At 40.6% G+C, this 12,434-nt stretch overlaps 2 protein-coding genes across 2 annotated transcripts; one reads left to right on the top strand and one right to left on the bottom strand.

Moving 5' to 3' along the window:
• The first annotated feature begins 198 nt into the window (after positions 1-198).
• Positions 199-3,365, top strand: LOC121950673 (glycine cleavage system H protein, mitochondrial-like). Its single transcript, XM_042496750.2, has 5 exons — positions 199-409; positions 614-696; positions 1,211-1,274; positions 1,868-1,999; positions 2,793-3,365. Exons 1-5 carry the CDS (start codon positions 259-261, stop codon positions 2,888-2,890), a joined length of 528 nt encoding a protein of 175 aa, XP_042352684.1. The 5' UTR covers positions 199-258; the 3' UTR covers positions 2,891-3,365.
• Positions 3,366-3,402: 37 nt separating this feature from the next.
• Positions 3,403-12,002, bottom strand: LOC121950672 (uncharacterized). Its single transcript, XM_042496748.2, has 9 exons — positions 10,560-12,002; positions 8,080-8,698; positions 6,811-7,104; positions 6,508-6,680; positions 6,324-6,408; positions 5,643-5,875; positions 5,272-5,466; positions 4,930-5,155; positions 3,403-4,758 (listed from the first exon to the last, which is right to left on the bottom strand). Exons 1-9 carry the CDS (start codon positions 10,791-10,793, stop codon positions 4,214-4,216), a joined length of 2,604 nt encoding a protein of 867 aa, XP_042352682.2. The 5' UTR covers positions 10,794-12,002; the 3' UTR covers positions 3,403-4,213.
• Positions 12,003-12,434: the final 432 nt, after the last annotated feature.

Genomic DNA, 12,434 nt, shown 5'->3' with positions numbered 1-12,434 from the left:
TAAAAAAATATTTATATAAAAATAAAAACATGTACAAACAAACATATACACTAATTGCACAGGGAGGATAACTGCACTTGTGAAAAAATATTATTATTTTGGGGAAGCGGCCGGAAAGTCTAATTACATCTCACATGATGCCTGTTTGGTTGGCATCAAAAATCAAAGAAGAAGATCAGTAGAAGGCAGCAGAGAGCTACTGCCTCCAATATCCACGAAGAAGAACTCGACCCATGCCCTCATAAGAAAGCGACAAAGATGGCCGCCTGTGGGCTACTCCGCTCTTTCTCCTCCAACTTTTTCACAGTTTTGCCTTTAATCAGCCGCTCGGCGACACTTCCAACCTCGCGGCTGGCATCTAACCCTTATTTTGGAAGAACACTAGCAACCTCTAGTCGATTAAGTGCAGGTATCCCCCTGTGTTTGTGTTTTGTTGTAGCATGTTAGCTAACACTTTCGGTAGCTAGAGGTTAGCTCGAGAGAAGGGCATGGAAACTAGCGGCGCAGCTGCGTGTTTGTCTGTTTGTCTTCTGGTTGTCGTGCTTTATAAACAACTTAAAACTCCTCTACTGGGAGGCTCGTTGTGTTCTGAGTTTGTTGTGTTGTTTCGCAGCGCTTAAATTCACAGATAAACACGAATGGATCCGGGTAGAAGACGACGGAACTGGGACTGTCGGAATCAGCAAGTTTGCGCAGGTAAGTTTCCTGACCGCACGCGCACTCACACTGACGTAAACAAGCGCGTGGAAGGACTCGAGCAGATATATTATTGATGATATTGACCCTGATTTTAATCTAGACAATGTTTTGTTTGGTTTCATACACGTAACAGTAAAACCCGCGAATATTAGATTATTAATCTGATGATTCTTTAAAATAAATTTCATATGCACAAATCCAAATTTAGTAGATCTAGGCCTCTATTATTGTTTGAGCATGAAGCCAAACAATTGCTGCTCTGCATGTTATGCTTAGTATATGGCAGTGTTTCCCTTTGCGTACATGACTATTTGTGCTAGAAAGCTAAACGTTGTTGCTTCATGTTGCATGCATGGCTGTTTTGTGCAAGAAAATGCGATTATGTTGTTGCTTTTGCTATCGTTATGGTGTGCTGCTGTTGTTGTTTTTATCATTTTGTAGGTTTGAATAAACAGGCACAAGTAAATATTTTTTCCTACTATATTTGACCTCGTTTTTTTGCCTCCTGCAGGAGGCTCTGGGAGATGTAGTTTACTGTGGACTGCCAGAGGTGGGAACACAGCTGGCTCAGCAAGGTATGAATTTCATAGTAGTGTGGCTCAAACTAACAATTGTAAAGCACAAGCCTAAAATGATGGGGAAAAAAAGCCTTGTTTGCATGCATCTCATATACTAGTAATATATGTTTATTTATTTATTCAAACATGTAAAAGGAAATAGAGATATTATTCACAAACAAGCAGACAGACAAAAAAGCAATAATTACAGGCAATAAAGACATAAAGCAAAAGAAATTGTTAACTACATGATGACTTGGTTTACACATTCCAAAAGAAGTGAGAAGAAGTACACATGTATTTTATCCCGTCCCTTCTCGACAAGTGCTCCACATTTAAACTGTTCCATAGTTAAACTATGGAACACAGATTAATAAACAAAAACTTTTCCTGGTGGTACAAATATTGTAAGTTTTGAAATTAAATTTTCCCCTGAAATTAACACCAATTTTGCAGCATCTGTGTTTTGGCAAACTTATTTATTAAAATCATGCTATAAATATATCTTGATTTAGGCATGCGTTACTTGGCAATATTTACCCTCTGTGTTGTTGCGATGCTTCTTAAATTATCAAACTTGATTGTGAATGCACTTGTTTCTGACGTCACAGATGAGTTTGGAGCTCTGGAAAGTGTGAAGGCTGCCAGTGAACTCTATTCCCCCTTGACTGGAGAAGTTGTAGCGGTCAATACACTACTGGCAGACAACCCGGGTCTGGTCAACAAATCTTGCTATAAAGATGGTAAGTGACTAGAATTCACAGCAAAAGGCTTTGAGATTTAAGGGAACTACTCATAAGCTTTTTTATTTTTTCGCCAGTAGATGGCAGTATTGCAACATAACAGAGGGCAGCCACTGTGGGATTAAGGAAAAAAAGCCTGTTTTGAAAATTAATATCTTGTACCTTTTACTATCTGGAGTCTTTTTGTTTGAGAAATTTAACATTTATAGCACATTTTACATCTTTCAAGTGTGACCACGTTTACTCTGTATACTGATGTATACCAATAACTTTGCATATTTTAGCCCATTCTCTGTACTGCAAATACTTAAAATTACTGGCAACCATTTTTCATTGCATACCAGTGTTTAAAGTTTATCCATATGTTTTTCCTTCTCCCCAAACAGCAACAATGAAAATATATTTAGACACGTAAAATTTGATATATACGTGATAAAGGATTTCCTCACACTGAACACTATCTGCTGTTTTCTATTGTCAGACTTATATTAACACTGCATGATAATGCACTGCAGAATTTGTAAGTTCACTCATTACAGCTCTTCATCGACAATGTAACTGACAACAAAAGGGGCAAACATATTGTTCTCTCAAGCAGGCTCAAAGCGTTTGAAAAATTTGGATGCTGTCTTGAAACATGGAAGCCAGTGGCTGCTTGCACAAAAAGTGCTTTTTAAAAAGATGCCAGTGATGTCAGAAAAGTGTGACCTGTGCTAATTGAGCTCAAATATTCAGAAACACTGATATGATCCTTGATACATATTTTAACCTGATTTTAACGCCTTCACTATAGGTTGGCTGATGAAGATGACCATTGGCAACCCTGCAGAGCTTGACGCTCTAATGGACGAAGCAGCCTATGAGAGATACATCCGCTCCATCGAGGACTAACCCAACACCTCCTAATAAGTACTATGCTCCCTCTATCCTTTTCAAACTCCGCTGGCAGGGAAATCCACAAGTTGTGCCTGTGTCAGCTACAACGCTATACTTAGCACCCACCAGTGGAGCCCAAGAGCTCCAGATTGCTGACCTGCCAGTGTTGTAGAGCTGTGAACATTAGGAATCCTTTATCTACTGTTTAAGACTGACTGTAGGGGACCTGTCAATCTGCACTGACTTAATATTCACTGTTGAGTTGCTGCAGCCTCAAATCGCTGAGCAGAAGAGACTGAGATGCAATAGAACAGATTACACATTTCAGTCAGAGGACAACTTGAATTTCTGTTGTAGAACTTTGTTAGACCTAAAAAGCACTTTGATCTTCATGGTATTAATGATAATGTTGGTCTGCACTGCATGTATGATGGATAAACTGTAGACATGGGCTCAGTGAATTAGAGAATAAACATTTCCTTTGACACTGTGGGGTTTTTTTAATCATTTTTTATTTCTCAAAGTTATGACTTCATATTATAAAAGTGGACCGTACTTTAAAAATTACCTCATGTCATGTAGTTTCACTCTCGACTACAAAGATCTTTGGTAATTAACGGGTAATATACTCAACATGATGTCAGCGCATCATGTTAGATAAATGTTTTTTGCAAATTAAGACATTTACATAACTTAAAAACAGTTTCAGTTAAACCAACTACACACACACACACACACTATTTACATATTTAGATATTTGAATCAGTTAAAAACTATCAATCCATAGCTATATTCACATATTGCCAACCTAAGGTAAAATCCTCTATACAAGTGTAAAAACACAAGGTAGCCCTTGAATCAAAATACAAAATGTGTTGGAGCCTGATACCACCTCTGACTTGAATGATGATTTTGAAACACACAAACAGCCAATTGTTCCTGATGTTGTTTACATCACTAAGTCTACAAACTAAGGCTAAAAAACTTTATATGAATTCCTCAGATTAGCGTTTTCAAAAATACAGACTGGGCCTTAAAGCTGCACTGAAATCAAGTATTTTGTCTGATCTGAACCAATATTTTTCATCTAGGCTGATTAAACACCTGAGGTTACACAGAATACTTAATGTACATAATATTAGGAGGATTTTGCAACCCTGCTGCGAAATTCGTCTCAACCACATCACAATGTCCTCCCTCCATCCACGTGTATTTGGGTCGAGTTTAGATTTTGTTTTTGCCTCGTCTTAGCACTTGTTCTGTAACATTTTTCACTTGTGCATTTTACAGCTAGTAACTGTCTGGCATTTTGAACCTGTAAACTTACAGATCTCTGGGTCACCTGAGTGAGGCGACCGCCCCACCAGGTACTACAGAAAACCTGTCCTTGGCTGTCGGAGTTCGTCTGGCCCTGCCCCGAGGGGCAGGAGGCCGAGGAAGTCCCTCCATTCTGCGATAATCGCTCTCCAGCTGCTCCTTTCTCTGAACTCCTTCGTACATCACGCTGGCAGTAAAGTCTCTCTCATTAAGGAAGGCAATGGTCTCATCCCTCTTGCGGCTCACGTATCCTTTTAGGACAGCATTGTAGGGATTCGAGGCCGCATCTGCATCTGGATCTTCAAGCTGGTGTTTAAATTCCATGCGGGTGATCACGGGCAACAGGAACTGCTTCCCTTCTGTCACCACACCGCCATCCCTGTGTGATAAGCCCAGGGTCTCAGAGAGCAGGCGTGGGGGCAGAGGCACCAAGTCGCAGCCTGTGCGCTTGTCCACATACTGTCCAAACTCTTTCCGCACATGAGCGACATCTTGCAGAGATCGACTCCTCCGCTCCTCCAGGTCTGTAACTATTCTCTCAGGATACGTCTGGCCCAACACCACACCTAAACAGTGAAGGTAGCAAGGAAATGAGATTTGTTTGTTATGACTTGGAACTGCATACTCGAGGAAATGTTTCAAAACAAAGACGTATTTCTTTGGACTGAGCAAATTATTTTAAGTAAAAAATATTAAGAACTTAACACTCAATCAGAACCTTCTGGTAACTTCCTTACCAGCGCGTCGCAGCATGGATGCAGGACATTTCCAGGGTTTATGAATAAGCTCATCGGGCAGATCTGCAAGTTCTGGACACCATTTCCTAACATAGCTGCCGCAGGGGTCGCAGGTCAGTGCTGCATCGACTGGATGCATGACAAAGTTCCAGTGATCCAGACCAGACATGCCTCCATTCTGCCACATCATTGCATCGATGGCAACATCTGCATCCACTAGGGTGTCCTAAACACATGTAAATGTTTGGATACAGTCAGCAAGAAGTATTTACTATTATGCTGTGTGGTTGCTGCTTTATATTTTTCAAATGTGTTTTGTGCCTTCGTGCATTCATGTCTCACCTGGAACCAGCGATAGCCTTCTTGCCAGGGCAGATAGAGATATGCTATGAGAAAAGACGCCACCACATGTCTCATGTAGTTGTTCATCCAGCCTGTCAGCCACAGCTGCCTCATTGCTGCATCCACCAGAGGGTAGCCAGTTCTGCCTCTCTGCCAGGCCTTCAGGTGGTGGCGATTACTGCTCCACCGCAGAGCCTGCAAATACCACTGGATGAGTAATGCTTTAAATAAAGGTAGCTTTTCATTGTGTGATTAAGGATTTTAACTGCTGATGAAGAAAGTGAAGTCAACTTCACACATTTCTTTGTTTGCATTTGTGAGCAACACTGATATGTCAGTGTGTTTTCAAGAGGTCTGTAGTTAGTTTCTACCTTGTATGGAGGTCTAAGGGACTCCCAGGGGAGGTCAGGAAACAACGTCAGCTGCCAGTAAGCCAAATCTCTCCACGCCAGTTTGCGCTGGAACTTTGGGGATCGACAGCGTGCCCCTTTCGCATCCCACAATAACCAGCGTGGGCTGATCTGCCCAAAGTGAAGGTAGGGAGACAGACAGCTGGTATTGGGGGCGTCTGCCCTGCCTGATTCTTTTTCATATCTATACACACCTGGAACATGTGGGAGAAGCATGAGATTTTGTTAATTCAAGGTCACACCTTTTGACAGTCCTCAAAACACATTGTGCACATTTCCACTGCAGGAACTCGAGAACTTTTACGGGGACGAAACAAGTCCCTGACTCAGGGTAGGTACTTCAATGCAGCTCTTAAAAACTGTTGGGTGGGGCTTGGGGTTTTCTCAGTGCTGATTGGGTATAACTGAAGGCAGAAGAAGTCATCGACAAAGCAAGCGCCATTATTTAAACCCAACAGAAGACGAAGAAGGATTATTTAAACTCCAAAGTCAAGTGGGTCCTTCTAGGGACAGACACTGCAATGGGGACACAAAGACTAAGAGGACAGACTACGAGGTTATTCCCTCCTCGGTTTTACCCCAAGTTCCTGCAATGGAAACACACCTAATGTATGTTGACGATGTGCACGTGAAGTGTCTTACCATCATTCAGGAAGGCTTCTAGCCGGGCACAAGCTCCTTCTTCACTGAAATCCCAGGACTTTCGGATGTTTGCTGCCCAGTCGATCTGAATGCCAAAATGAACAACAGAGGATATTGAGGACTTTGTGATGTAATCTTGATTGTATTTTGGGTGTTACAGCTTAGCTCTGCTGTGAATACTGACCGTTGTTCCATCCTTTCTGCGGGGCATGCGTGCCAGGTCTAATGTGTCCAAAGAGACACCCTGAGGCCAGTGGGCAGGTGTTGGGAGAGATACAGGAGGTTCGAGGGGGACCCCTGATGCAGACCCTGGGTTCTGTCTGCAGCAGCTCATGAAGTGGGACACTGAACCTATTCCTAAATCAGGAGACGAAAACACAGGTCATCGTAATATTTTTTCATCTTATCAGTCAGCTTGTAAGCGTTAGTATTTGACTCAAATATTCAAGCAAGCTCAGGGCACAACACTCTTTCGGCTGTGACTAACCTCTGAGTCCCACACCCTCCGTGCTGACAGAGTAAGGGTCTCTGAGACAGTAAGAGTGGAACACCCTGCATTCAACACCATCTTTCTGAAGGGCTGACACCACCACATCATCCCTCTCCTTCAGCCAGGGCTCGTAGAGAGCGTTAGTCAGGACTGTTCTAGCCCCTGTCTCCTTTACTAGCTCCTTTAGGGTACGCAGAGAAGCTCCGTTTGCCTTGAGGTAGACAAGATGGCTGCCAATGCGCTCCAGAGATGACGAGAAACAAGACAAGGCTTGATGAAGCCAGTATTTACCTGTTTAAAAAAAGGAAAGAAAAGATGTGTTTGGACAACAACTGTACAAATAAATAAGGTTTTGTGCTGTGAAATAAGTTAAGCTAAGGGTAATGATGCAATGCACTAGGGGTGAACTGATATTAGTTTTTCAGGGCCGATACCGATTATTAGTAGTTAATGAGACCGTTCACCGATATTTTAACTTACATGCATTTACAATAAAAATGAAAATCTTTCTGTCAATATCTGGAATTTGGAATATAACAAACTCCAACACAAATCTTTGTTTAAATGCCTTTATGATAAATAATGGAAAGTTATCCCAAGAAATGTGCAGAGAGCAATTTCACTCGTGCAAAAATGAAAACGCTAACATTAGCAAAGCTTTAAGTGTTAAGTAATATTTATGGAAGCTATTACAGCAGAAGAGAAGTAGAAAATACCATTAATCTTTAGTCACTATGAAGTTTGAGTTTACTGACGTTTGTGCCGACGGCTAACAACTGAATAAATGCAGAATTTACAATAAAAGAAGTAGGGGTCGACAGATACTGGTTATTCAGGGTCAATACCGATTATCAGTATATAATGAGACGGATAACCGATATTTGGTACCAATTTGCATTTACAATAAAATGCAAATATTTTTGTGAAAATTTAGAATTTAAACGCCATCAGCAAATGTTTTATCGAAACTTTCAGCATCACGTACAGCAAGTTCCTTGCAACTGTTTTCATAAATGTCAGTGAAATATTGAAATAAAAAAGGAATGAATAAAAATAGCTCCCCGAGGTTTTACAAAGTAAATGTTCTTCCCATGCTGACACTTTTTTTGCAGTTTTTAATTAACTCATTTTATCAGCCATCATTACCATAAAACAAAGATACAGATAATTGGCAAAATGTTAAATATCGGTCCCAATAACCCACCAGGCCGATAATCTGTTGACCCCTGCTTGCACTGTAACTAAGACTGCTTTTTAAAAACTTACACGCTCCCCCCATAGCCACTGTGACTCCAGGTCCCTCCTCCTCTTCAGGGCTCCAGATGAAGACAGGGATGACTGGTGCACCAACCTCCAATGAGCCGATGAGAGCAGGGTTGTCCCCGAGTCGCAAATCCCTCCTGAACCACAGCAGTACCGGTGGTGTTGCTGATGGAGAGACGGGCAAACCTACAACATGCTGACCAGTGCCTTTACGCCGCTGTCGCCTGTTCTTAGAGCGTTTTGGTTTATCTGACTGATTTAAATCTCCCTCGTCTATCATTTGGTCATGTTTTTCGACTGTGTCTTGCTTGGAAAATGAGCCAGATGGTGTAGAGACACACACATTCTTTGTCCCTGGTGTTTCAACATGTGTACTTTTCTGAAGCTCAGTTTCTTTGGTTGTATGTGGTGGGCTCATCTTTACCCAGGGTCCACTCTGTGCTGAGTTGGTGTTTTCTTTCCTGAGGCTGCTGGCCTGAGGTGTAGATACAGAGGTCAGTTGAACAAAGCGTCTTTGATTCAGTCTGTCTCCAGGTTGCTGTGGTCGGGACTCCTGACTGTTGTGATCCTTCATTTCCAGTAGAGAGAGCGCCAATGCAAGTTCCAGTTCATCATCCTCAGTCTACAATTTAATGAGGACAATCCATTATTATCGCTGTTATAATAACTGCTTATGGTGATTAAGTTAGATATGGCACCTGAGAATTTTCTACATGTGGTAATGCATATGATCGCACATGTGACAAATAACTGTGATTGTATTTATCTTTTTTATAATGGACTTAAAAGGTTACTGTTAACAGTGTCATTTGAAATTTCTTAATGCACCACACGCAAAGCTACAAAGGTGTTTTTACTATTCAAGCTGATAAGACCTCCCCAGAGGAAATTTTGCTGCTCACAATAGTTTTTTCTTTGCTTCATCAGAAATAATTAATCCTCTTATTAGGAGATTCTGGTATGTTTCAACTTTTTGCTGAGCATTTTAAACCTAACTTATTGTACAGGTATGTTGTAATAGGTCTGTGAAGGAAAAAAAAAATTGCCACTATTTGGCAGAGGTGGAATATAACAAAGTACATTTACTCAAGTACTGTACTTTAGCATGAATTCAAGATACATGTACTTGAGTGTTTTATTTTTACTTTATACTCTTACCCAATTACATTTCAGAGGGAAACATTGTTCTTTTTAAACTACTACATCATTTATCTGATAGCTGTCGTTACTTTACAAACTATGATTTTTGCATTACAAAACATGGCATATAAAGTGTGATGTTTTGATATGAATTAAACTACCAAACAGCTGATACACGCACAGCTGCAACATTTACTTGGTTTATCAATCAATTTATTCACAGATAAGCAATTGCAAACTCTTTTTTTTTTAATTTTGAGGTTTTGGGGATGCAATTTTCTATTTTGTTTATAATTTAAATGTTTTTTTTCTTGCTTTTTAAGATTATTTTGGGGTTTTATTTTATTTTATTTTTATCTTTTAATTTTGACAGGGCTGGTCTGTTTTCCCATCTTATTTAAAAATTTGGGTGTTTTCTCCTTTTTTAAAAAAAAATATAATTATGAGGTTTTAGTGTGTGATTTGTGTACGTGTGGGTTTGTTTTGCGATTTGTTTTTGGGTTTTTTTGTTTTGTTTTTTTATGTATTTATTTTTTCTGCATTGGATACTTTTACTTCTTATACTTTAAGTACACTTTCCTGATTGTACTTACTTATACCACTATCAATGTAGGACATTTTCTTGTGACTGAGTATTTTTACAGGGAGACATTAGTGCTATTACTATAGTAACGGATCTAACTACTTCTTCTACCACTGTAATTTAGGCAGCTGCTACGGTCTATGGAGCTAACCAGCTAGCACCAGCTAGCTTTACCTGTCATCGGTTACCTCACGGGCGGGGAGCAAAGTAGTTACAGTAAAGAGGAGACTGATGGAGATATTTGCAAATTTAGCCTGCTAAGAGTCAGGTGTTACTCTCAGGAAATGGGAAACAAACAAAATGCTAAAATGTCACTGAAAGTGGCACTCAAATGTACCAATATTCCTCTTTTGTTGCTGACGTCGACTTACGCTAACTTAGTTAACTTCAAAGCTAACATTCGTTGTTTGCTAACACGTTAGCCATGGCGATTTCACTCACAATGTTGACAAAATTGGGAGTCTTTTTCCAACAGCAGTGAACAAGAAAGCAGTTAAAATGGGTAAGTAAAACACAACAGACGGACGTTATATACATAAATACTTTTGTTCTGCCTCCTTTTAGTTTTCATTTAAGTTTCAAACACACTTGATAGTATCCGATATACAAATAAAGTGCGGTATAACCTAAACGTTAGCTAATTCTTGAAGTGTATAATTGTATTTTTACGTTTGTTTTCTTTTGTTTAAATCATTTCATTGGCATTTTTGAACGACTTTGTACCACATTTATTGAAATGTGCTGCCACAAACACACTTACCTGTGAGAAATATTCCTTGTAGATGGAGGTGAGGGCGGAGTGCAGGGTGCTGTTGGCCGAGGAAAGTGGCTGGATGAAGGACATGAACTGTGATCGGGTCTCCTGGTGCCCCAAAACGGACACACACATCGCGAAAAACCCCTCTGGATCCTCTCGACCCACCAACACTTCCCTCAATATCTTCCTCACCAAGACTTTCCCATCCTCGGTACCAGCAGCTGCTGAAGGAGGCATCTTCAAGTGTAAGGTGACGATAAATTATAGCTCTTAAATACTGTAAAACTGCTGTGAATAATACTAATAAGTCTAGTGCATGGCTTAAAGTCGAGCTTTCAGTACACAACGCACTCCACGTCCTGAACCCTCAGCAGCTGATGTTACCAAACAGCTGATGCTGAGTTACACAAGCCATGTGTTTGTGTTTTGTAACCTGCAGAGCTAAAAGTTTGCGATAGGTTAATTCCACCAGTAGGGGGTGTACAAGTCTAAGAAATAAGAGCTATGCATGGAGGACGGAGAAACCTATGGGTGTCTGCTGGCTGTTGACTGAGAAACAGTTGGGATTCCCTGTTTACATTTCATTAATACGATATTAAGGTAGAGGGGTATAGATATGATAAATACTGCATGAATTTCTCTTTTTGCCACAAGTCTCTCTCTCTCGCTCTCTGTCTCTCTCTCTCTCTCGCTCTCTGTCTGTTTCATCCTCTCCTCTCCAGTGTAATCACTCCTCTGCCAAATAGTACGTCTGAACTAAAATGTGTCATGACAAGGGTCCTCACAAGCTAAATCCAATCAAATAGAAATCTTTGGTTCAATTTGATTTGATGTAAAAATGAGGAGGGGGGGCTGACAAGATTCTTTAATTTTTGTGTAGCCTTCATCTTGACAGGAATGTGGTCCTTTTCAAGTGCTCCCTGTGATGTGAGACTGGAAAACAAAGCCAGGAGACAATGTACCCAGCAGTGAATTTTTAATCATGGTCTGTATTCAAGCTGTAGAGGGGTTGCTAAGTAATTGATTTTTTTAATTAGACCATGCATAAGCTTTTGAATGTACGCAGCAGGGAACAATAATATGTGACACTTGTGGACCAAACTCAAAGATGCTTTGCATTGTTGATAAGGTCCATTTATAACACTGTATGACTGAAATTACTCATTTGGTTCATGCTAAAAATGCTCTTGAGTATTCATTTCAATTGTGACTCAGGCTGATTCATGTACAAGGGCATACAGTCTCAATTATTCAGGCTTTTATATGAGAAGAAGTTAGAGTATATGGAGGGGAGATGTGTTGAGAGCTGTGGTATGTGGCGAGAGCAAGACAGAAAGAGAGGGAGAGAGAGAAAGAGATTGAGAGAGAGAGAGAATCAATAGTGTTTAGACAGAGAAGTGGAGTCTAAGTGTGTGATCAATAGAGAGCAGAGAGGAGAGATTAGCTGCTTTTCTCTCTCAAACTAACACTGACAAATTGGTGAATTGGTGTATCGGCCCTTGGGCTAAACGGATTGACCTGCTGTTTCCATGTTCTGCCGTGTACTGTCAATAAAGATCTGTGTTCATTGTGGCTCTCAATGAAGAGGGTGAATGAAGCACCGGAAAAGAGAAAAAGGGAAAGGAAGGAAGGGAGATGGAGAAGTCTAAAGAGGGCAAGCGCAGCTCAGATGCTCAGGTAGCCTCGATCCTTGCAAAATGTCCACACCTTTGTCTCATTAACACATACGTGCACTCACATGTGCATCCTCGTGCACACTGTTATAAAACCATAATAACGTCTCCAGGAAAATTAATGAAAAGACAGATTAAAAACTAAGTGAGGAGAAACGGGCCACTGGTGTAGCTATTTGCAACTCATAAATCATTCTGACACACC

The sequence above is a fragment of the Plectropomus leopardus genome, chromosome 7, assembly GCF_026936395.1.
Source record: "Plectropomus leopardus strain MGB_pleo_1.0 chromosome 7, ASM2693639v1, whole genome shotgun sequence".
In the NCBI taxonomy this organism is placed as follows: domain Eukaryota; kingdom Metazoa; phylum Chordata; class Actinopteri; order Perciformes; family Serranidae; genus Plectropomus; species Plectropomus leopardus.
Note: the sequence above shows the minus strand (reverse complement) of the source record. Positions and strands in the feature narration are given on the sequence as shown.

Coding starts and splice junctions, on each gene's coding strand:
- LOC121950673 (XM_042496750.2), top strand. CDS start 259: ATGGCCGCCTGTGGGCTACTCCGCTCTTTCTCCTCCAACTTTTTCACA. Junction 410..613: donor CTCTAGTCGATTAAGTGCAG/GTATCCCCCTGT, acceptor GTTGTTTCGCAG/CGCTTAAATTCACAGATAAA. Junction 1,275..1,867: donor AACACAGCTGGCTCAGCAAG/GTATGAATTTCA, acceptor CTGACGTCACAG/ATGAGTTTGGAGCTCTGGAA.
- LOC121950672 (XM_042496748.2), bottom strand. CDS start 10,793: ATGCCTCCTTCAGCAGCTGCTGGTACCGAGGATGGGAAAGTCTTGGTG. Junction 6,681..6,810: donor GGAGGGTGTGGGACTCAGAG/GTTAGTCACAGC, acceptor CTCCTGATTTAG/GAATAGGTTCAGTGTCCCAC. Junction 4,759..4,929: donor ATCCATGCTGCGACGCGCTG/GTAAGGAAGTTA, acceptor TTCACTGTTTAG/GTGTGGTGTTGGGCCAGACG.